Here is a 23448-nt window from a genome sequence, read left to right as displayed (position 1 = left end):
GCAAATCATCATCAATACTATAAAAAAAAAGTATCATCCATAAATAATAGCAACATATAAAAGGTGACGTTAGAATCGTAATCGTACTATTTCCAGTAATCAGTGACATTTTCTTTTCAAAAAAAAAAAAAGAACGAGTGAGAATGAATTACAAGCATGCTTTATACTTTTTTTTTTGTAAACCATATTAACATTTTAATTTTAAAATAAAGGCCCGACGCAGGGCCAGTGAAGCTGTACTGCCCCATGCGTACCTAACTTAAAAGTATGTTATGAGATGATGATGTTTCCTGGTTTGTTATGGTGGAAGTGATTAGTCTACATTTCTATGTTATATGGAGTGGCAAATTTATCTCTATGATTTTTAACACTAATGGTGGCTGTGATACTTAAGATAAAACTAGTAGATGTATATTATATATTATTCCAAAAAAAAAAAGAAAAAGGGATAGTAATGTTCTATTAAGGTGATTGGCTTTTTTTTTTTCTTTTTTTTTGTTTTTCTCCTGCTCCTTTTTGTTCCTTGAAAAATATTTAGGGAGAGTGAACGAATTAGCCAATAAGAAGCAAGGAAGGAGCGGCTATTGAATTCCATAAATAAAAAAGCGAGCGAAGAGAGACAAAAATAGTGGCAATAGTAAGATTGGAATATTGAGTCTTTTCTCTTTTTTTTTTTTTTTTTTTTATTTTTATTCTTTTTTTTTTTTTTATTTTACTGTCCTTTGCTACCTTACATGTCTCTTTCTACCCCTTTTTACCACCAATAACATTTTTTTTTATATCTTTCTTCCCTTCTTGATGATACTCTATGTCGAATACCAATTCTACTTTACTACAAACCGATCTATACCATCCTTCTTTTCCTTCTAAACAAGAACCACCACCAACACCACTTCCTCAACAACAACAACAACTAAGTACAAACATCACCAATGATGACAAAGAGGAGGAAAGCAAAGATACATATGATCAAGAAAATATCCCTTTGACAGCAGCAGGCTTGACACGCGCTCTTGGAACAAATCATGGTCAAGCTTTGACTGAGATCATCAACATATCCACTTCCAACCCTTCTCACTTATTCTGGTATGAAAACACTTATTATCAAATTACTTGGCATTTTACTAAGCAGTCTTTTTTTTTTCTTTTTCTTTTTCTTTTTTTTTTTTTTTTTTTTTTCCTTAGGGTTCCTGCCTCTCAACATCCTGAACTTGCTCCTGCCGAATTCGAAAAATATGTTACTGCACTTCGTACCAATGCCAAGGATAAAGGAAAAGTCAGACGACGACGCTCTGTATTATCAGTTTCATTTACTGCTGCTGACAATGATAGAGGGGAAAATGACATGGATAATGACCATTCACTAAACGAAAATGACAAAGATCAGGACCGACAATTTGCCTTGGATGTTTTGGAAAATAACATCAACGACTCTGTCCCATTGATACGATCAAATTCCTTACAATCTCTGGGAAAACAAAATGATAGTGACCAACCATCAAGTGAACCAGATAATCGAGAACAAGATGATACTAACAAACTTGCAGCAAAAGCCCGGAAAGAAAAATTACGACGAAGTATGAGCCTACAATTACCAGGCAATGGTGCAGGTAAATCGATTTAGAAAAATCCATTATATTGTTTAACTTTTTTATTATTATATAGATCCTGGCAGTGGTAGAATTCCTGATTTTCTTGTATTTGATCGCAACTCCACAGCTCTTGATCAGTCTCCTGTATTGGTGCCAAAAACAAATCGACCTTTGTCACGACGTGGTGCAAGAACAAAGTTCCAACGAAGTTCTTCTATTGCGCCATCTTCAATGAACATATCCGATATTTCCTCTAACAAATCTTGGTCAACCTATCGACATAGTGATTCTGTTTGTACTTCTTCCAAAACATCAACTATTTATGGTAATGATACGAACGATGGCAACAATTCTCAAAATGAAAACGACATCAGCCATAAGCCTTTTCAATCTCTTGAAAGTATGATGCTTCCCGATAGCCCGATGACTTTTGAAGTACCTCACCTCGATATAGAAATGGATGCTACTTTACCACCTACCTCAACTTTACCGCCATTGCCGACGACAACAACCGATCACTACCAAGACAATTTGCAAAATGTCGTTTCAAAAGAGGAATTAATGCCAATAAAGAATAGCAATCCAGCAACAACTAGTCAACCTTGTATCTATCCATTCGAATCATCTCCTCCACAGCAACAGCAGCAACACCAACATCAACAACAAGAACAACAAAAGCATGATCAGTATCCAGAACAACAACAACAACAACAACAACAGCAACAACAGCAACAACAGCAACAACAACAGCCTACGGCCAAATCTTTGCCACGTGAACGGAAATCATCATGGTCTTGGGCATTTTGGTTTGATGATAAAAAGGCAAAGACTGAACAGACGTCATCAGTGGAATTAACACAACAACCAAGCCATATTGATAAGGAAGCTTATGGAACAAGCAATACTAAAAATGTGCCTCGAATGTCCACATCTTCATCAACTCCCACGACATCATCCAGTAAACAACGATTTGGATTATCCTCACTGTTTTCTCGGAAGTCATCAACGTCAGCAAACAACACATCTTCGGAATCATCGGTGACCAACGGGAAATCATCAGCAACAAGTTCTGACGAAACGAATACCAATTCCACTATGGTCATGATACCTCCGAAAGATTTCCAGCTTAATAAAATCAACCATCAATCTCGGCTACCTATTCATGTGGAACGTGCCGTGTATCGACTTTCTCATATGAAATTGGCAAATCCCCGTAGACCTCTCCATGATCAAGTGATCATCTCGAATTTTATGTTCTGGTACCTTACTATCATTAGCCAGCAACAGAACCAAAATCAACAGCAAGCACATCAGCAGAATCAATTACCAACGAATTCGTCATCTCCTCATCAACAAGGCTCCAACAATAATCGTGTCCCACCAAGAACACCCCAACAAATTGTCGCGGCATCGAAGAAGAAAAAGAAACGATTGACCAAGAAAAATCATCATCAACAACAACATCCGGCAAATTCATCGTCATCATCAACTCCAGCATCCTATCATCAATCAAGACATTCATCTGGATCTCAAAAAAGTGTCAAAAATTCAACAATGCATTATCAACAATCTCACACTTCAGCAAAATCATCTGATGAACAACCATTACAGGCATTATCATCATCATCATCATCATCATTACATATACAAGATTCTTCTTGGCAACAATATATGGATGGATCAACAAAGCAGACATCTACAGGATTTATCGTCCCAGAAAACTATTTACGACCGACTTCTGAACCAGAAATCAATAAACGCGGTAATGGTAAACATTCAGTCCGACAGTATATACGACGCAGCAGCAGCAGTAGTAGTAGTAACAGTAGTAGTAGTTCAGAAGGTAACGAAGACGAAGAAGAGGATGACGATGATGATGATGACAGAGCTTTATACGACAAGAAAGGACGGAAACAAAGTGGGGTCATGCAACAACAACAACAACAGTACTATGCTCATCCAAATTCAACATCATATTCTACATCACCATCCAATAACACCTCCCACGTAGTCATGTACAAGAAAACTGCCATTTCCTGATATCTCTTCTCTTTTTTGTTGATTTTTTTTTTTGTTGATTTTTCAGTCGTTTAGTTATTTATATATATTTTTCCCCACACACATTCCCTTTCTATTCAGTATTACTATTACTATTTATATATACACTATTTTTTTTTTTTTTGTACGTGTGGTCGTACAATTGTAGAAACATCTTTTTTTTTTTTTGAAGCTTATCTTGGGGGTTTTTTTTTCTGTACACAAACAACACAAATAAACTTCTGATTTATATGACTTTTTTTTTTGACTTCATTTATCGTTTGATTCATACATATATAAACACAATGTTAATTGACAATTGGACTATGTATATGATTTTGTACCTTCACCAGGAAGGAATCATGATCATTCTTTATTGAAAATAACAAAATAGAGAATATATGTTAGGGGGGGTTATCAAGATCGATATGAAAGGAGAGACGGGAAAAAGATTGATATAATGATAATATATGAGGGGGAGTAGTATTTGGAATATGAAACAAAATATAAATGAAAGTGTGTGTGGAGAAGAGTATATAAATAATAAGTGTAAACAAATAAAGTAATATAAAACAAACTAAAAAAAAAAAAAAAAAAATAGAAACAAAAGAGGGGAAGAAGATACATTATTCATCAGCCAATGAGGAAGAAGCAGTAAATTCATTTTTCTTTGTAGTTGACCAATAAACATCATGAAGTCGATGAATATAACCCGAAAAAGTGGAACCTTTGCTACCAATGAAGAACCAGCCACGACTTGATATAGAAGCGTCCACCAAAGGCAAGAGAAATTTCCGCATACTTGTTCCAGTGGATGGATTACGTTCCCTGTCCAGAATGGCCCAACCCATGGAAGCTGCCGCTGCTGCAGCATCTTCATCATCATTATCTTCCGTTTCAAGATCACCATCATCATCCAGACCACCACGATTGCTGTTACCTTCCTCTTGTGCGATAATGTCGTGGATAGTAAAACTGCAGGGGTACAATTTCCATAGAGGCTCGAAAGCACTGTTCATTCTTGGGTCCCGGGCATCTGTTGCTACATAAATCAAGGTAGTTTGTCCATTTTTGGCAGCTGTAACGCATTGTCCCAGATCTGGTACTCCATTGTTGGTTGTAATTGGTGGCTGTGTTGATGACAAAGAAGGATTTTGATGATTGATGTATTGATTTATGTTATTATCCTCGTCCAATCCTGAATCCAATAAGGTATCTTGTCGTCGTTGTTGAGATTGTACTGCGCGATTGATATTTGATACAATGTTAAGAACGTTTTCTGGTAGTGCGTTGACAAACCATCCATCACCCGATCTAACATAGAAATCATCATTAGTAAAAAAAAAAAAAAAAAAAAATACATATATATATATATATATATATGTCATTACCTGATATGAAGGCCAATGAAATTTCCATGTCCACCTAATTTATTCACCATCAAATCAGTCATCCCCAAGACAGCAGGATGTCGATAGGTAATACTTCGTTGTAGAGAACGTAAAAAATCGTAATGTTCAGGTCGTCGGATAGGTAACTTTCCCGAACCAAAAAGAGATGAGAAATGTATCAATTTTTCCTTTCGTCGTCGTAGATCGTAAATGTTGAGAGCATCTGCGTACTTGCCAAGACGTTGAGATTTTCGAGGTGTATCAAAAATTCGCCAATCGTATCGCGTTTCACCACGGAAATAGAGAATATCTCCATCTACGTAGGACCCATAATCTTGTTCTTCTACCATATCTTCATCCACCATTCGACTAGGATCATTAGAACCTGCGCCACCAGCACGATAAATACCAAAGGTCGAAGCCAACCATGCATCATTTGCTTGTTCACGCACGACTATTTTCACATGTTGCTTGGCCCACGAAAGATCAAAGATAGAATCAAAAGGTAACATGGCAAATCGATCACGATTTGGGCATTGAATTTTCCATTGTTCCATATCATTGCTAAATTCTTCACAATCTTCGGTAGTATCTTGATCTCGTAATTGATGTTCTAATTGTAATTTGGCAAACTGACTCCATCCAAATGCTTCACCAAGAAGAGCTCGTGGTAATATCAAGGTTCGATTCAGATACCATGCTAATAATATTCCATTTTCGACTATTAAAAAAAAAAAAAATAAAAGGAAAATGTAAGACTATTTTTTTTTAAAATAAATAAATAAAATAAAGTAATTTTTTTTTTTTTTACCTTGTATCAATTGATTTTGGAAACCACTATGAGTGAAGAAAGTAAGATACTTTTCTTGAGGATCATATGAAATAGAAGGTATATTAAATGCTGATTGAGAAGTTGGTGATGATAAGATATCAGATGAGATAGAAGAGGGTAAAGATGAAGTTGATGAAGTTGATGATGAAGTTGCTGTTATTGTTGTTATTGTTGTTGAAGAGTGAGATGGTAATGATAAATTTTTAATCAAAGAGGAGTTTGTAGTCATGGATTTATTTGACGTATGTATATATTGAAGGTTAAAGTATAATAAATATAATAAGCAAAGTAAACATAACAATGTTGACTTTGACCGAAAGGACATGATATACAAAAAGGAAAAGGATAATGATACAAGAAAATGAATGAATGAATAAATAATGTATAAAAATGAATGAAAAGAGTAAGGTTAGTAGGAAGAAAAAAAGGGGAAAAGAAAGTAAGAAAAAAAAAAAAACAAAAGGGGAATTTTGAGCCTTTTTTTTTTTTTTTTGATTTTACAGATTAAGCGGATTATCAAATTGTAGACAGGTGGAAAAAAGAGTTACACCAAATTGTATCGAATTTCCTACGCCTACAGTTCGTCTTACTAAATATAATAATATAATATAATAATATATATATAGAACTCTCTCTCTCTCTCATATATATATATATATTTCATTATTATAAAATATTTAGATTTTTTGAAATAATAGTAATAATAATAATAATAACAAAGAAAGAGTAAAAATAATAGTAACTATCAAATAAACTAAAATATATATATATATATATAATATATATAGTTTAACTTCTATTGAGGCGTTGTACATATAAAAAGTGGCTAATTTTATAAGTCTGAATAACACCTAAAAAGGAAAAATCAATTTCAATTCAGGTAGTTTGTATCACTCTTCAGGGCATTTTACCTATTTAAATATGGAATCATCACATCATCATGGTTAACTTTAAATCTTTTTAAAGCTCCCTTTTGAATGATGATATATATATATATATATTCTTTTTTTTTTTTTTATAAAAGAAAAATCATGTTTATCACTGTATAGCAATTTTACTGTAATACTTCTTGAGTATATCTATCATTTTGGCTTTGATATGATGAAAATTCTTTTGATGTTATGATATCAATTATTCTTTATATGACATTTATAATTTTATTATCCCTTTAAATTAATCTTTCTAACCAGAAGGAAAGCATAATTCGTAATAAAACGATCTCACTGTTTTTGATGATGAGAATGTGTTGGTTGACGATGGTAATTTGAAATCCAGCGTTATTTTTTTCCATCTGAAGGCTTCTTTTCTTTGCCTTCCTTTCTTTTCCCTCTTTTTTTTTTTTTTTTCTTTGTTGATATTGTAAGTTAATGATGTTATTAAAATAAACATATAAATTAAACATAATTTGTACTCTTTTATATTTTAGGTAAGACTGATGCTTGAATAGTCATAAATGAAGCTGTCAATGATATGATACCAACCAAGTGACAACGATATATGAAATCACTCTGTATGGTAAGACGGAATGCCAATATATACAATCAATAGGTCAATCCATGATTGGGAAAGACATCATGACAATACATCAAGGAGATTCAAAGTAAGTCATTCCACGTACTATTATTATTATTATTATTATTTTCAGTCATTTGTAATTCATTATTTCTTAGATATTCAAGATATACTTTGGATGATGCAAAAAAAAAAAAAAAAAAAAAAAAAAAAAAAAAAAAAAATTATGCATCTTAGAAATGGAAAGGGGATGATTATGATAAAAAGGATTACGGATGGTATAAGGGATGAGTCGCTTGTATTGGACCAGTCTATCTGCACTATCAAATTCAAGCTATCAAGCATCTACATTGATTAGTATTGGTTTAGTTATTAGTTAGTTTTATCATTATGAACGTGTAGTTATATTACTTGTCAATGGTTATAATAAAAGAAATGATTAGTTATACTCTGCTCAAGTTTCAGTATGTATACGTGCTATGATTTGTATGGTCGTGTGTATATATGTTTGTGTATGCTGGGTATATAAGATGGTTGTTTGTGTCTGATCAGAAAATAACAAAATGCATTCCTTGAAAAATTCTAGCTTCATGCAGTGTAACAAAATGAATGAAATTGTTCTTTATAGAATCAGTTCATCCCTCAGGATGGTGTAATTCATAAAAAAGAAAAGTTAAGTGGGATGTTTTATTTGTATTTATTAAACTTTCTCTTTCTTTCAATAAATAGGATTCAAAGTTTATATGAGTTTACGACGTGCAGTATGTGTAGATCAACAAATGAAAGAAACGAAGAGTGTTTCATCAACATGTCAAAGGAGAGAAAATGGTAATATTGAATCGTTTGGTTAAAATCCATTGTTTTTATAAACAATAACCTTTTTTTTTTTTTTGTTGCACAGCAGCGTAACGATTCCTGGATCATTGTCGTCATGTATGAAACATTATTAGATGATAAGTTTTTCATTTCCAAAAAGAGTAATCCATAGTCGGACTATGATTGATCAAAGGATAAAGAACCATCCACACACATATTTAATTTTTCTCCTTTCTTCCTTTCCTTCTTCTTTTTTTTTATTTTAATCATACATTTCCTTCTTATATCAACATCATCATCATGTCTATTGCCAAACAAAACTTTGCCACTGCTTCTGAAGAAGCCATCAATCAACAAATCAACACTGAATTGCAGGCATCTCAAGTGTATTTGTCTATGGCAGCTTGGGCTCAACATACCACTGTGGCTCTACCAGGTAATGACGCGTCCAGTCATTTACAAATAAAGAAAAAAAATATGAATTAATATTGATTAACTTTTTTTTTTGATATATATTTAATTTAGGATTGGAAAAGTATTTCCGTCACTCTGCTCAAGAAGAACGCGAACATGCTCAACATCTTATTGGTAAACAAAAAAAAAGAAAATAATATTATCAGCATCATCATGATCTTTGAATCACCCTTACAATGATTCTCTTTTTTTTTTCATAGATTATTTGAATATGCGTGGAGGCAAAGTTATATTACGCGCTTTACAAGCACCTGAGGTAAAACTACATACTTGTATTTAACCACATCTAACTTACTCTTGTTCAAATTAGACTGATTGGAAGTCTGCAAAGAATGCGGTTGAATCTGCATTACAATTGGAAAAGGGTAAGGACAGTTACAATATATACAAAAAAATAATAATAATAATAATCTGTATATGTGTGTTTGACTACCATAATGTTTGACGCGTCTTTTTTTTTTTTTTTTTTTTTTTTTTTTTTTTTAAAAATAGATGTCAACAAATCATTACTTAACCTTCATAAGATTGGAGATGGTAACAGTGATCCTCAAATGTGTGACTTTATTGAAAGTCGTTACTTGGATGAACAAGTACAAGCAATTAAGACTTTGGCTGATATGGTGACTCAATTGAATCGTGTTGGAGAAGGTAAGAAAAAAAAAATAAAATAAAATAAATAGTAACACAGAAAATAACATTATACTCCCACAAAACTCCTATTCACGATGTTCTTTGATCATTTGTTTATTATTTTAGGCCTTGGCGTTTACTTATGGGATCAACAACTGTATAAGGATGATGACAAGACAGGTGCTGGTAGTAGAGTCATCAGTAGTGGTGGCAACTAAAAACAAAAGTACATCCTATGGTTTCTATTCTATATATAAATGTCATTCTTTTTACTTTGTTGGTTATGTGTTTATTCCAAAATCAAATCAAATAAAAAAAAAGTTCATCCATCACTTTATTTATTCTTTGTATAAATGTACAGAATCTAAATAATAATAATAATAATAATCATCTGCCACTGGTTCAAACTAATCTGAAAGGATAAGGAGGGTCAGTTCTAACCTAAATATATGACTAATACTAATCTAAATGCTTTGTAGTCCTGACTTCGCTTGGAAATCCGCATAGAATTGTATCATTTCTTCTGTAATTCGTCTGGTAAATGATGATAATGCCTTGATAAAATGTCGTCGTTTGATCTTATTTCAAAAGGAAAAAAAAAAAAGATGATAATTGATAAATAAATAAAAATCATCATGACAATTTTCTATTTATTACCGAGTCAATTTGCATATCTTCTTCCATTGCATATAACGCAGCATCTTGACAAATTGCTACTGCTTCTGCACCAGAGCATCCATCGCTCTATATCATATCAAAAGAATAATAATAAAATAGTGTTCATAATCATATCAACAATTTTTTTTTCATTTTGCTTACCATGATTGCAAGTTCCTCCAAATCTACATCTTGATCGCATGTCATTTTCCGCATCTGGATCTTGAAGATCTCCCGTCGAGACGCTAGATCAGGAGGTCCCACATAGAGAATTCTATCAATCCGCCCAGGTCGTAATAGCGCATCATCAATGATATCTGGTCGATTTGTAGCAGCTACCACCGTAACGTTCACCAAAGGTTCAATCCCATCTAGTTCATTCAATAACTGTGATAGTACACGATCAGCAACTGATGTCCCACCATCACCTGATGATCCTCGTTTCACTGCAAGTGCGTCAATTTCATCCTTTTCAAAATAAAAAAAAAAAGAGTTATTGCACGAACGAAATATGACTTTCTTACATCTTACAAAAAATACTATGGAAGGTGATGCTGCTCTTGCTTTTCTAAATACTTCACGAACCGCCTTTTCAGATTCACCAACCCATTTGCTAAACAACTATATAAAAGATAAAAAGAACAAGGAAAGAAAGAATGATGAGGATAATCGTTCCGGTCTTTTTTTTTGTTTGGCTATATACTTACTTCAGGGCCTTTGACAGCAATAAAGTTTGATCCGGCTTCTGTTGCGAGTGCTTTAGCCATTAATGTCTTGCTACAACCAGGTGGTCCGTACAGTAATATACCTTTAGGAGGCCGAATGCCAAGTCTAGAAAATGCTTCAGGATGCTGGAAAAATAAAAAAATAAAAATAAAAATGGGGTGTTAATAAAATCATCTTTTTTCTATGTATATAAGTTTACCTGCAATGGCCATTCCACTGATTCTTTCAGTCGCTGTTTGATATTATCTTGACCACCGACATCATTCCAGTATACTTTAGGCACCTCAAGAAGTATCTTTAAAGAAATGAGATATTATCAGGTTAACGATTAGTGTACTCCTAACCCCCTAACTTTTTTTTTTGTTTTACCTCTCGCATAGCACTTGGTCGTATTTCACTAATGGCTTCTTTCATATCATCCATATTGACAACTAATTTTGAAGAATCTGTAGAAAAAAAAAATTACATATACACTTTTCCATACATCGCTATTTTTTTTTAATACCTTGAATGCCAAGATGGATACATCGTTTGATACATTTGAGACCAGCTTCACGACAAACAGCAGCCAAATCAGCTCCAACATAACCATGAGATTGATTAGCAATTGTTTCCAATTCCTTATTTGATAATGAGTTGGGTATAGAATTCAGAATGGCCAATAATATCGACAGTCTAGCATCACTATTTGGTATACCTACGTAGATGATCATAAGTATATATAAAATTCTTTGATTTGATTTCTTTCTTACCGATTTCCACTTCTCGATCAAATCTTCCGGGTCTACGTAATGCATCATCCAAAGCATTTGGTCTATTGGTTGCTCCAAGAACCACTATCCGATTTGATTGAGTTTCTTTATCTGAACTCACTGCTCCATCCATTAATGTAAGCAATGTTGTCACCACCCGCTTTTCCAATTCACTTGGAGCCTAATAGAAAAAAGAAAGAAGTATGGTTGTCAGCTAGATTATTATCATTTATCATTTGCTATTGACTTTTGACATACTTCATCACGTTTGGGACATAAGGCGTCAATTTCGTCAATAAATATCACGGCTGGTGCACACTGATTTGCTTCTTCAAATATATTTCGTAACTATTAAGAATATAATAAGTAAACACAATGACATATCTTTTTTTTTTTTTTTTCAACACTCTAATCAATATTACCTTTTGTTCTGTTTCACCATAATATTTGCTAATGATTTCGGGTCCATTGATGATAATACTATGAGCACCAGCTTCATGAGCCACAGCACGCGCAATCAGTGTTTTCCCAGTGCCTGGAGGTCCATATAATAAAACCCCACGTGGAGGTTTCAATCCTATATATTAATATATTGTATGTAATGATTGATGAGTGTACTGTTATAAACAGGTGGTTGTGAATTAAAACAATCTTTTTTTTTTTTTTTTTTTTTTTACCATATTCAATAAAGACTTCAGGTTTTAATAAGGTAGTTTCCACCATTTCTCGCACAGTATTGATTTCTTCTGAAAGGCCTCCAATTTGATCGTATGATAGTTTCTTGTTCGTTGTCGTTACTGATGGTTTGGCTATTGTGTTAGGTAATATATCTAGTTTGATTTTGGTGTTCTGTGTAACTTGATACACTATAGAAGGGTGGGGATTGTCATCTTTTTGAGGTACTTCATGAGTGGTATGCAAAGTGAATCGTCGCAATCGCCCATAGTATGAAACATCAATGATTTGTCCAGGTACGATATATGCAAGACCAACTATTTATAAACAAGATACCGGGTAAAAAATAAATAAATAAATAAATATAAGCATTTTCTAGATATGAGTTCGCGTTATATTTTTTTTTTTTTTTTTTTTTTTTTAGATCTTACCTAGTGTTTGACAAAGAAAGTTGTTCAGAGAGTTATTAACAGGATAATCAGGAGATACAGAAGGTTTGACAGTGATCATAGACGCTGTGAGTTGAGATCCAGAAAATTTTTCCAATGTCACGAAATCACCAAGTCCAAGTTGGCAAGTCAATCTTGCTGTTGCATGTAGTTGTACCACTATTGAAATAATCAAAAGAATAAAAAAGTTAGATCTATATTATATATATATATATATATATATATGTAATAGGAAGATTGAAAAAAAAGACTTGCCTTGTTTTTCCAAAGAAAGGCTTGGCCAAGCAGAGTTGACAATGATCTAATAACATAAATACAAGAAAACTAAGTATTATAGGCACGTCGATATAACTTAAGTTTTATATATTTACCCTATTAGTATCTTTTTCTGGTCGTATAATGACTAGGTCTCCAGTATAAATCTGTCTTTCTTGCATAGTTTCCAAAGATATAAGGACTCTATTGGAATAAGCAAGGGATTTTGCGACTTGAACTTGATATAAATCATTCATACAGTATATCCAATTTGAATTGATAAAAAAAAAAAAAAGACAAATAATAAAAGCAACGGATGAATAAAAAAAAAAAAAAATCAACTTGGAATAGAAATATCAGTCGAATTGGAATACCGAAGGAAGTCATAAAAAAGGATGTTTTCACCTGAGAGAGAAAAGGGAGACTACAAATTTGAACATTTCAGGTACAAGAAGGAAGAAGATAATCACAGAACAAAAAAAAAAAAAGATGATGGATTGACAGAAATTATCTCTTTTCAAGCGTATGTGTTAATATTAGTGTCACTGCTCAATTTCAATTTGACAATGTCTCAACATCTACCGTATTAAATGAAAATCTGTTGAATTATACAGAAAAAAATAATAATAATGTAAACAGAGGAGACAAAACCATTACTATTCGTTTTAAGTAGCAAATTTTTCTGACTACGATACAACAAAGAATCAATACGCTGTGATCTTCAAACGTGAAAAGTAAAAAAATCATGTCAGTCTGACTTCCAATATTAAAAAAAAAATTCTAGGGAAAAACTTCCTTTTGCGTATTTTTCTCTCCTCTCCCTTTTCTTTTTCTTTTTCTTTTGCTTTTCTTTTATTATTATACTCCATCATGATACTTGAGGCTATTGCTGTTAATTACATAAAGGTACTGTTTTATTCGTATTTTTATTGATTCCTTTGGATATTGTTGTTCACTCATTGCTTCTTTTTTTTTTTATCATTAGGACTCTGGATCTCGCGTTTCCTAAAGCATTATATATTCAATGAATTTACTGATGAAGCAACTATAATATAACATCATTTGATGGCGAGTACGACAGTTTTGTGGAAACGTCCTTACCAAAATATGGCAATTAAGCGATAGCCCACTGGATGAGGTAAGTACATTATTAATTTATATTTATCAAAACGCTCACTTCTCTTTTTCTTTTTTTTTTAAAAGATTGCTACTTCTTATCGACCTGCTCATCAATTATCAATCAAGTTGTTATGAATCAGAAGCTGAACAAACTCTCAAGGAAACACCCAACAGACGAACCAAGTGTATCATTATGATGGGATTTTTTTTTGAAGAGATATCGTTGACTTATTGTTTCCAATCTGGTGGTGATGCATTTGGCGTTTCTTGGTATTCTACTCGGTCAGAAAAAAAAAAGGTAAATAAAAAGGTACATTCGCTGTCAATTACTGTAGTATCATGATCTTGCTAACTTGTATTCATCTATCATCTAGTTATTGGAAATAGTTTATGGCCTGTGCACCGATTCTGCTCATCAAACACGCCCATCAGCGGCAGCTTTCAATCAATACTGCTATCTCAATTGTTGTCCACCTTCTCATGAAACCAACAAAGTTGTTTCTTTTTTTTTTTTTTTTGATGTTTACTTCAAATGAAACCACCCAAATGTTGTAAACTGGCTTCAATGGATCAAAAAAATCAATGATTTGATAAAATCTACGTCTGTCAAGCAAGCTTCTCTTCGATTAAGCCTCTTGTATTATCGAATCGTCTTTTTATATCTCTGATGTGTGTTCGCTGCTACTGTTTACCTCTTTCTCTCTTTCTTCTCTGTATTCTTTTTGTTCTCTCTTCTGTCTCTAGTGGAATATATCTAATCCTCGTCTGGTGAATGTCGCAACAAGAACTTCAAGCAATTCCTCCTCTTTATTCATCTTGTATCAAGAGGCTATCCAATGTTTGCGACCATAACTTTCTCTATCTGTAAAGAATTTGGTGGTTGAAAGCTTTGTTATGTCATCGGTATGTCAAAACAGACTAGGGACCAAACATTACAAAGTAAGTTGATTTTATCTTATTATCCTTTAATTTCATCAACAGACTGCTGACGTTCGCTTATTTTTTTTTTTGTTAGACCAATGGGAATCACAAATAAGAACGTTACAAGATGGTGCCTTGTATGAAGAATTAATTATGAGCAAGACGTTGCTCCTTTTCATACATACTTTGAAAATCTTTGATATGCAAGGAAAATGTTACTGTCGAAAGCTTTCTACGTAGGTATTTAATCATATTCATTCAACATTTTAGACGAGGACTGATGTATTTTTTTATTATAGGATACTCTTGTACTTATCCTTTTTATCTTTATTTTATAAAACTATATATGGTATTTCTGATCATATTATTTTTGGTAGTAGATATCTTCAATAAAACATTGTTTCGCAAGCTTCTTTTTTTTTTTTTTTTTTAATGATTGAATTATTCAATTGTCCATCCATTCAGCTATTTGATGCGGAAATAACATATAGACGTTATTGGTAGTTTATTATTTGAAAATTAAGGGTTCCTCTTATATCTGATTAGATGTAATATATATTTGGGCCATGATATGCTGTTGGATTTGATACAAAACGTCAGAATATTTATATTATATTTCTTATAATGGTCTTTTCACTGATAGTGCCCATCACCATGCTGCTTATTCTGTAAAAACGCTTCTCGTGCGCCAGACTATTTCAATACCCGATCCGTGTGCATGACGTTAAAGGAGAAGCGGAAAAGTCTTTTTTTTTTTTATTTTATTTTTCTTTCTCTTCTCTATCTTTTTCTTTATGACAAGTACTTTGGTCCAAGGTCGGCATCATCAAGTTCTCCTTCGAAACCAGTATCTGCTTTGACTCCAGCATCAGAAACGGTATATTATGGTGTGGATTCCGGTGTAGAAGCTATGGCAACAAGTGTGAAGTTAACTGCAAATCAAGCAAGTACAGTTTTATTACTCTTCAATAAGTATGCACCACTTCAGGATCTTATCGCCAACGACGAAAATGCCACTCACTTGAAAAGGTCTCTCAACACCAAAGGTATAAAAACTACTGCAGCATCTATCAATGGTCGATCACGATCGTACTTCTACCAACAACAACTCCAGAAGAAAAAAAGGCGATTTAGTATTGGAAATAGAAGAAAACCTATCAAAACGTGGACATAAGATTATGGCTACTGACAACATCAAGAAAACAGTGATGGACGAACGATCCTATACCAAGACAGTTCGTGATGATCTTCTCAACTTCTGTCATCATTCATCATTCATCATTCATCATTCATCATTCATCATTCGTCATTCATCATCCATCATTCATCATCCATCATTCATCATCCATCATTCATCATTCTTCATTCATCATTCATGAAGAAACAAAAACAAAGCCGGGGTAGATATCGAGACAAGGCCTATGCAGTGGCGGCAAGAAGACTAATCAAAGTATCTTACCAAGGATCTGGTGAAACTAGTACGACGGGCTCTCGCTTTGTGTTTTACGGTGATGCTGGTAGAGGGCATGGTTCAAGAATCCAGGGAAATATGAAAAGAAGTACTGACAAACTTCAAGAAGCCTTAGTGAATCATCGTCAAGTTGTTTCCACAAGTGAATATCGCTCCTCCAAGATTTGCTCTTTCTGTGATGCTCCTATTCAACCCCCGAACAAAAGAAATGGTAAGGCCAATCTTGGTGTGATTACATGTATCAATCCTGATTGTATCTCAAGAAAAGTATGCTGTCCATCTCGTGATAGAGACGCCAATGCCGGGATCAATATCTTGAAAATCGGTTTATATCGTGAATTGACTGGCGAACACCACCCATCATTTACAAGATCAACAACTACAGGAACTACTTCAGCATTCTCATCATCAACAATTATCAACAACTTTGGTTCTGCACATCTTGAAAAGATCATGCGGGATCTCCATCCTGTGTGATGGTGGAATAACTTATTTAGGGTAAGTAATAGTATAAAAAAGAAAAGGACAATAGGACTAACCTTTGATTTATTTTTTAATCTCCGTTCTTTTTTTTTTTTTTGGGACCTCGTAGGATTTCTTCATAAAACTTCGTCTTCATTCTCTCTCCACCACATTGTTTCTCTTTTTACTTTCGTACCCATTTATTATTTTATTCCTTTCCTTTTTTTTTTTTTTTTTTTTTTGAAAAATTTATTTTTTCATCTTTTCTCTACATTAGTATCTCGAATATTACCTCTCATGCTTCATACTACCCGTTCTTCTTCAACATCATCCCCTCCTACTCGTCCAACTGTCTTTCCTTCCCGTACTAATAGTCGTCAATACCTTCAGTCACAGCAAAAGAAACAACATTTACCTGTATATCCTTCTTTAAGTCATCATACGAGTAGTACCACCGATAATTCATCCATCACAACAACAACTACCACTACCACCACAACAACAAGTACCTTGTCTTCTTCCTTGTCGTCTACCACTACAATTACTACGCCTCAACAACAACAGCAAGAACAACGTAATAACTCTGAAAATGTCAAGGTGGCAGTACGGTGTCGTCCACTATCACATAAGGAATCTTTTGGAAAAGGTGATAATGCTTGGCATATTGATACTAGTCTTGCAAAGATACGACTTGCTGAAGGTGTGGTGAGGCGACCTTTACAACAACAACAACAACAATCATCGACTTCTTCAATGAACACAGAATATCATTTTGGTAAGAAAATTTTAGAATAGAAATGCCACCCTATTTTTTTTTACTAACTCCTTTGATTATTTTTTTTTTTATGCAGATAACGTGGCCTATGGTAGTGATAATAATGCTTTATACAATACCAGTGTTAAGCCATTGATTAGTCAAGCTATGAACGGATACAATGGTAGGAGAAAAAAAAGTCAATAAACTTGGTTTGAGCGATGATAATGGGAACTAAACAGTCTGTACTTTCTTATATATATAGCTACGGTCTTCGCCTACGGACAAACTGCTAGTGGAAAAACTTATGCAAGTACCTGTTTTAATTTGATCATATTTAATGATGATATTAACTCACTCTCAATTTTCTTTTTCTTCTTCTCTGATATATTTCACAATGATCCGTTGATAGACAATGGTAAATGAAAACGAATTCTGTAATATTTGTTCAATACTAACTTGGTACATTTGTTTTGATTCATATCACATGTGTATAGATGGGAACTGAATCTGAACCGGGGATTATTCCGAGGGCAGTAGACGAAGTGTTTGCATATATCAAGATGGTAAGGGGTCTCTATCATCCAACTAAACATTATGATTATTTGTTTACTTATTATTCATCTCTTCCCAAATAGGCAATGAACAATGAATTCTTATTACGTGTTTCTTATTTGGAAATTTATAATGAAACTATACGTGATTTGCTTGCTCCAGAAAATGACAATCTCAAGATACATGAGAACAAACAGGTAAATTAACACTCGAACCTTCTTCTTTTTTTTTTTTTTTTGGACACTAATGACAAACTATTTCATTATTTATCGAATTAGCGTGGTATATATGTGGCTCCTGTAACAGAAGAAGTAGTGACCTGTGCCCAAGACGTTCTCAATGTGATACATCGCGGGGAAGGCAATCGTCATATTAGCACTACAGATTACAACTTACACAGTAGTCGAAGTCATACTATCTTTCAAATGGTGATTGAAAGTCGGCAACGTTCGAATGATAGTACAACATTATCCACAAGACTGGCTCCACAACAATCACGAACTCTTTTACATCCTAGTCAACGAAAAGAATCTGTCAAGATTTCACAATTGGTAATAAAAAAAAAAAAAGAGTGGGAAAGAAAATGCATATATATTTAGTAGATTCATATCATTGTACTATTATAGAATTTAATTGACTTGGCTGGATCAGAAAAGGCGGCTTCGAATCAAGATCGTCGAAAGGAAGGTGCATTTATCAACAAAAGTTTACTTACTTTGGGAACAGTGATTTCGAAATTGACCGAAGTAGGGAAAAGGTAAGAGTGATTATATAAATTGAATGTTTCCCTTAACTCTCTATTTATAAATCTTTTCTTTTGTATTAGTACTGGTCATATACCTTACCGAGATTCCAAACTGACAAGAATTCTACAATCATCTTTATCTGGTCATGCAAAAGTAGTAGTCATTTGTACTATTAGTCCGTATACCTTGGCTGTGGATGAATCCATCAATACTTTGAAATTTGCTACCCGGGTCAAGAAGATTGTTACAGCAGCCAAAAACGATGCGGTAAGTTCCAATACTAGCAATAATAATAATGATAATAAAAAAATAAAAGGACTAGAAAACAATTCGAAAAGAAATGGTGTTTGATATTTATTTATTATTATTATTATTGTTATTATTTATTTAGGTTTTGGATGATAAGGCTTTATTACAACAATATCGAGGGGAAATTGTGGATTTGAAGATCAAGTTGCAAACGGCGAATGATGTGTTATTACAAGAGCAAAAACAGAATCAATCCATGCTGACAGCAGAACGACAACAGGTACCTAAATAAATAAAAAAAAAGAGAGATTGTCTTCAAATAGAATAGATAGAAAAAAAAATTCATGATCTTTTTTTAATAGTATGAACAAGAGTTATTCCAAATGCGACTTGTGCGAACAGCTTTGAAAGAAAGGTTAAAAAAAAAAAGGAATATGATTCAAGAGAAAAAAACTTACTAGTTTTATTTTAACAATAGAATCGATCATCTGACCAAGCTCATTTTGACATCTGCGTCTGTAGCTATACCGCCAAATAATCACGATAACGATAAACAACAACTGAATAATGAAGCACTTTCACCCAAAGCAGAAAGGCAACGATTATATGATAAACATGGTAAAGATGGAGGTGATGATGACGAAAGGATGAACAAGGATCCATGGGCACTGGTGACCGATCTTCGACGTCAAATCCACGATCTTCGAAACAGCAATGAACAGTTACAGCAACAACTGGAATTGAAACAACAACGATTAGCACAACTGGAAGCGGATGCTCATGGTCAAAAGGATTTGATGGATAAAGTGGCAAGATTGGAAGCCGAACTTAGCGTCACCAAAGCAGAACTGGAGCTTACTTCTTTGATGGCAAAAGAAGCACAAGATGAATCTCGACTGGCCTCTATTGATAATCCTCTTTTATCATGGGATTCTCCCTCCTAGTATAGTACATCAAACATAGGATAGTCTACATTTTCCATCCTTTCTTTTTTTTTAAGCACAAACACCATCTCTTTAAAAATCATATAGATACCATCCATATATTCCATGCCCTTCCTGTATCTACTCTTATATATACATCTTTTTTTTATATATCTCTCTCTTTTTTTTTTTGGTTACTATTTTATTGTTATTATTGTCGTACTGTATATATGGACGGTTTTTTTGACATTGATGATCAATAAAAAAAAAGAATGTACTAACCATTTGGAACGAAATGTGGTTTGGATAATTGAGTGGACTTTATTACGAAATATGAAAAAAATAGGAAAAGCTAACATTTAGCAGATAACTTCTTGACTATTTTTGGTCTTCTGTGCTATCTATCAAGCTTCCACACCACCCAATAACAAAAAAGATCTATAGCGTGCATCTTCACATCAAATCTATGTCTACATCTTTTCAACAAAAACAATCATCCACAATAAAAATCTATAGTCGTCTGATTATTAGACCTGAGCTGTTTTTTTTTTTTTTGGTCCTGAGTTTTTTTTTTCTATTTATCTTTTTTTTTTTTTTCCCTTCTCTATTTTTCCCTTTTTTTCAGTTTTTTTTCTCTTTTTTATATATCCTCCCATATTCTTTGAATGAACAGATCAATTTATCATTGCAGGTCATCGGACATTGAAGCGACGATGATCGTTTTTTTATTAATGCGTGCATCAGAAATGCCATTGACAGTGATAAAAGGGAACCAATTTTGGAAGTCAGTAGAATTTGAGACGCTCGACATTTTTTATTTATTTATGCTTGACACGTCCTACATTTTCACTTCCCCCTTTTTCTTTTCCTTCTCATCTTTTTTTCTTGTCGTCTTTTTTCTTTTCTTCTTCTATCAATCAATCACATTATACAAAGCTATGCCTCCTAAGAAACGTCGTATTTAGAATGTAGACCTTCCACCGCCGTCTATCACAATCAGCAAACCAGAAGAAGCCCAGCAAGCACTTGCAAATGAATTGAAAGCCTATATCGTGGAAACAATTGTTACTGCACAAAAGAATCATGACACGAAACAGACCATAGAAGATGAATATTTTTGGAAAACAAGCCAACGACAAGCAAACTTGAACAAAGTTTATGCAGACCTATACAACAAGAAGCAATTACCGCGGGGCATCTTATTATCTATCGAACAAAAGGCTAATATGACTTCCGGACAATCCAGAAATCGATATAAAAATTCTATTGACTTCATGGGAATCTACCATCAAACTGTTGAATCTTATTTCCAAGAATGTTGCAACACTGCTGAAGCCACTTTCCAATCAGCTTCAAATCCTTCTACACCAGCTTCCACAGAATCGACAAATATCACTGGTGTCTCCGGTTTAGAAATAGTCTGTACGTCGCTTTTGCTTATATCTCTTATCAATGTGTTATAGGATACTACCACTGAAAATGTAAGCTAAAAAAAAAAAAAAAAGAATGGATCAAAAGAGTTTTAAACATAATTTGTCTTTTATGGTCTTAGGATGTCGCAATGGTGAACTCTATGTTGCAAGACAATGTTGAAGAAGGAATGATTGAAAGATTGATGGAACTTGAAGAAGATAACGAAGACGCTGACGAACAAATTTTACTGGACGTGATCATGGATGAAGATATTGAAAACAAGGGATGCTCTCGAAATTGTCTTCGATCCCTACAAGCGTGTTTGACAAGAATGTTATTTATCGAAAGCAAAGCAGAATTCAGCAATCAAGTATTCAACAGTTTTTGGGATGGTACCAAGCTTTCTGACAATGAACTATCAACATTGGGTCGTCTATACAATACCTTACGTCCTTTCATACCAATCAAAGGAAAATCGTCAACCATTGCTGAAAAACTACCTTTTGTCTTCCTCGCGAATGCTATTTTTCAAATATCTGGATATCATCATTTCAAGCAAAAGCCCTGCCCAAGAATTTCTCCCTCTCAAATACATGCATTGCTTTTAGACTGTGCTTCATTATATCAAATTTTTGGATCGAAACAGAAAGATGGCCTTCGACCATTGACCATGACTAAACCCGACAATACTCCTATTACAAGTCTTTCAACAGCCCTTGGTTACAAGAAGGAAGTCATTGGATCAATCTTTGACATGGACGCTATTGGCAAAGTGTGCTCCTCGGCTGGATGAGTTTTTCATGACAACATCACCATCGTGGATGGGAAGACAGCAGTACTCACCGGTGTTACAATAAAGTCACGATTCAAATCCATATATCAAAACCAACACCAATCAAAGAAGGATCATTTACCAATCACTGATGGCCGTTCTCACGAAGAAATGAAAAATGAAATGGTGCTTATTGACGCTCGTGTTTTGGAATTGGACGAAAAACGGCTTGGAAGTATTTGACATCAAGCAACAGATCAAGAAGGCAAGTGGCGTGGAAAGGTATACTCTTGTTGGCCAACTACGAAGCAAACAAAAAGGGTACGCGGAAGTTATGATCAACCTTGGAAAAGTAAAAACAACATTGGCAAACCTTAGAAGTGACAAATATCTTATCCGACAGGTATGATACCAAAAAAAAAAAAAAAAAAAAAAAAAAAAAAGGCATTCATTGATTTACTCTGTGTTAATTATAATTTTTTCCAATATAGATGATCCAAAATGCACCCACTAAAAAAAGAAAGAAACCTATAGCATTCTCCCCTTCAGCAAGTGCAACTGCGAGTACAATAACGGAAACGATGGTAGATGGCAAGAGCTATCCAAGTATCCAAAATCCTGCCTGCGAGGATCTTCAACAAATATCGACCTCCGTAACTACAGCAATATTCCTGACGAAGATATAATGCACAGTGGAACTATGCTTAATTACTCTATCTACCGCAACTAACCATAAGGACACCCGTTCACCTTTGTGCCCGTATAATAAACACTACAAAGGCGAATCAAGTAAGTCAAAGCTTGTTTCTGTGACAAATATAGTAGACTCATAATAAAAAATATCATTGTAGGCCACTCTTCAAACTCAAAACGCAAGCAAACAGAGCAAGAAAAAGAGCAAATCAAGCGTCAAAAAAAAAAAAAAAACAAGGATTAATGGAACTCAAGAAGAAGCAAATGAATGAAATAATCACACCATACCAGAAGTGTACTGATGAAGGTGTATATGATCAGCAATAACCCCATGCCAGCGCCCGTTCTATTCACTGCTCCCACCACAAACTATCATTCGATGAACTCAAGTCAACCCTTATTGGTTCAGCACGAAATGGCGTCAAGAAAAATTAGTTTGGCAAAGTTTTTAAAATTGGATGGAGAGCACAAGGAACGATTCACGACTGAAATTAACAAACTAGTGGATTTTATACAAGAACTAAGCATAAAAACTCTGATGTTTTTATCCTCAAGCCCGGTTGAAGCTACTT

General features: G+C 33.9%; 10 protein-coding genes across 10 annotated transcripts; 8 read left to right on the top strand and 2 right to left on the bottom strand.

Moving 5' to 3' along the window:
- The first annotated feature begins 714 nt into the window (after positions 1-714).
- Positions 715-3774, top strand: BX664DRAFT_356625 (uncharacterized protein). Its single transcript, XM_051547901.1, has 3 exons — positions 715-1086; positions 1186-1610; positions 1666-3774. The coding sequence occupies exons 1-3, from the start codon at positions 809-811 to the stop codon at positions 3630-3632; spliced, it is 2670 nt and encodes an 889-aa protein (XP_051403607.1). The 5' UTR covers positions 715-808; the 3' UTR covers positions 3633-3774.
- A 481-nt stretch (positions 3775-4255) lies between these two features.
- Positions 4256-6081, bottom strand: BX664DRAFT_347357 (uncharacterized protein; the record flags this gene model as incomplete). The annotated part of the gene is made up of 3 exons (XM_051547545.1): positions 4256-4943; positions 5021-5741; positions 5832-6081. The coding sequence occupies 3 exons, from the start codon at positions 6079-6081 to the stop codon at positions 4256-4258; spliced, it is 1659 nt and encodes a 552-aa protein (XP_051403606.1).
- A 2355-nt stretch (positions 6082-8436) lies between these two features.
- BX664DRAFT_326220 (ferritin-like superfamily) lies at positions 8437-9628 on the top strand. The gene is made up of 6 exons (XM_051544182.1): positions 8437-8616; positions 8706-8768; positions 8855-8910; positions 8965-9019; positions 9147-9302; positions 9411-9628. Exons 1-6 carry the CDS (start codon positions 8481-8483, stop codon positions 9500-9502), a joined length of 558 nt encoding a protein of 185 aa, XP_051403605.1. The 5' UTR covers positions 8437-8480; the 3' UTR covers positions 9503-9628.
- Positions 9608-13096, bottom strand: BX664DRAFT_276065 (P-loop containing nucleoside triphosphate hydrolase protein). Its single transcript, XM_051541311.1, has 15 exons — positions 12915-13096; positions 12799-12844; positions 12526-12702; positions 12097-12411; positions 11842-11996; positions 11678-11767; positions 11420-11600; positions 11173-11364; positions 11037-11113; positions 10867-10962; positions 10649-10792; positions 10473-10562; positions 10104-10409; positions 9942-10028; positions 9608-9862 (listed from the first exon to the last, which is right to left on the bottom strand). Exons 1-15 carry the CDS (start codon positions 13053-13055, stop codon positions 9749-9751), a joined length of 2211 nt encoding a protein of 736 aa, XP_051403604.1. The 5' UTR covers positions 13056-13096; the 3' UTR covers positions 9608-9748.
- An 835-nt stretch (positions 13097-13931) lies between these two features.
- BX664DRAFT_347354 (uncharacterized protein) lies at positions 13932-14769 on the top strand (the record flags this gene model as incomplete). Its single annotated transcript, XM_051547544.1, has 4 exons — positions 13932-13936; positions 14002-14215; positions 14292-14411; positions 14662-14769. 4 exons carry the CDS (start codon positions 13932-13934, stop codon positions 14767-14769), a joined length of 447 nt encoding a protein of 148 aa, XP_051403603.1.
- A 1331-nt stretch (positions 14770-16100) lies between these two features.
- Positions 16101-16986, top strand: BX664DRAFT_326214 (uncharacterized protein). The gene is made up of 2 exons (XM_051544181.1): positions 16101-16807; positions 16902-16986. Exon 1 carries the CDS (start codon positions 16214-16216, stop codon positions 16784-16786), a length of 573 nt encoding a protein of 190 aa, XP_051403602.1. The 5' UTR covers positions 16101-16213; the 3' UTR covers positions 16787-16807; positions 16902-16986.
- A 7-nt stretch (positions 16987-16993) lies between these two features.
- Positions 16994-17836, top strand: BX664DRAFT_78721 (uncharacterized protein). The gene is made up of 2 exons (XM_051549740.1): positions 16994-17546; positions 17623-17836. Exons 1-2 carry the CDS (start codon positions 17069-17071, stop codon positions 17730-17732), a joined length of 588 nt encoding a protein of 195 aa, XP_051403601.1. The 5' UTR covers positions 16994-17068; the 3' UTR covers positions 17733-17836.
- A 16-nt stretch (positions 17837-17852) lies between these two features.
- BX664DRAFT_78689 (kinesin motor domain-containing protein) lies at positions 17853-19407 on the top strand. Its single transcript, XM_051549739.1, has 7 exons — positions 17853-17943; positions 18023-18091; positions 18164-18277; positions 18359-18631; positions 18707-18837; positions 18907-19093; positions 19218-19407. The coding sequence occupies exons 1-7, from the start codon at positions 17941-17943 to the stop codon at positions 19365-19367; spliced, it is 927 nt and encodes a 308-aa protein (XP_051403600.1). The 5' UTR covers positions 17853-17940; the 3' UTR covers positions 19368-19407.
- Positions 19408-21286: 1879 nt separating this feature from the next.
- Positions 21287-22704, top strand: BX664DRAFT_78653 (uncharacterized protein). Its single transcript, XM_051549738.1, has 3 exons — positions 21287-21479; positions 21551-22586; positions 22675-22704. Exon 2 carries the CDS (start codon positions 21560-21562, stop codon positions 22202-22204), a length of 645 nt encoding a protein of 214 aa, XP_051403599.1. The 5' UTR covers positions 21287-21479; positions 21551-21559; the 3' UTR covers positions 22205-22586; positions 22675-22704.
- Positions 22362-22869, top strand: BX664DRAFT_312216 (uncharacterized protein; the record flags this gene model as incomplete). The annotated part of the gene is made up of 2 exons (XM_051542594.1): positions 22362-22586; positions 22675-22869. The coding sequence occupies 2 exons, from the start codon at positions 22362-22364 to the stop codon at positions 22867-22869; spliced, it is 420 nt and encodes a 139-aa protein (XP_051403598.1).
- Positions 22870-23448: the final 579 nt, after the last annotated feature.

This window comes from Halteromyces radiatus (assembly GCF_025201355.1).
Source record: "Halteromyces radiatus strain CBS 162.75 chromosome Unknown BX664scaffold_2, whole genome shotgun sequence".
Classification (NCBI taxonomy): domain Eukaryota; kingdom Fungi; phylum Mucoromycota; class Mucoromycetes; order Mucorales; family Cunninghamellaceae; genus Halteromyces; species Halteromyces radiatus.
This window is presented reverse-complemented; position numbering and strand designations above follow the sequence as displayed.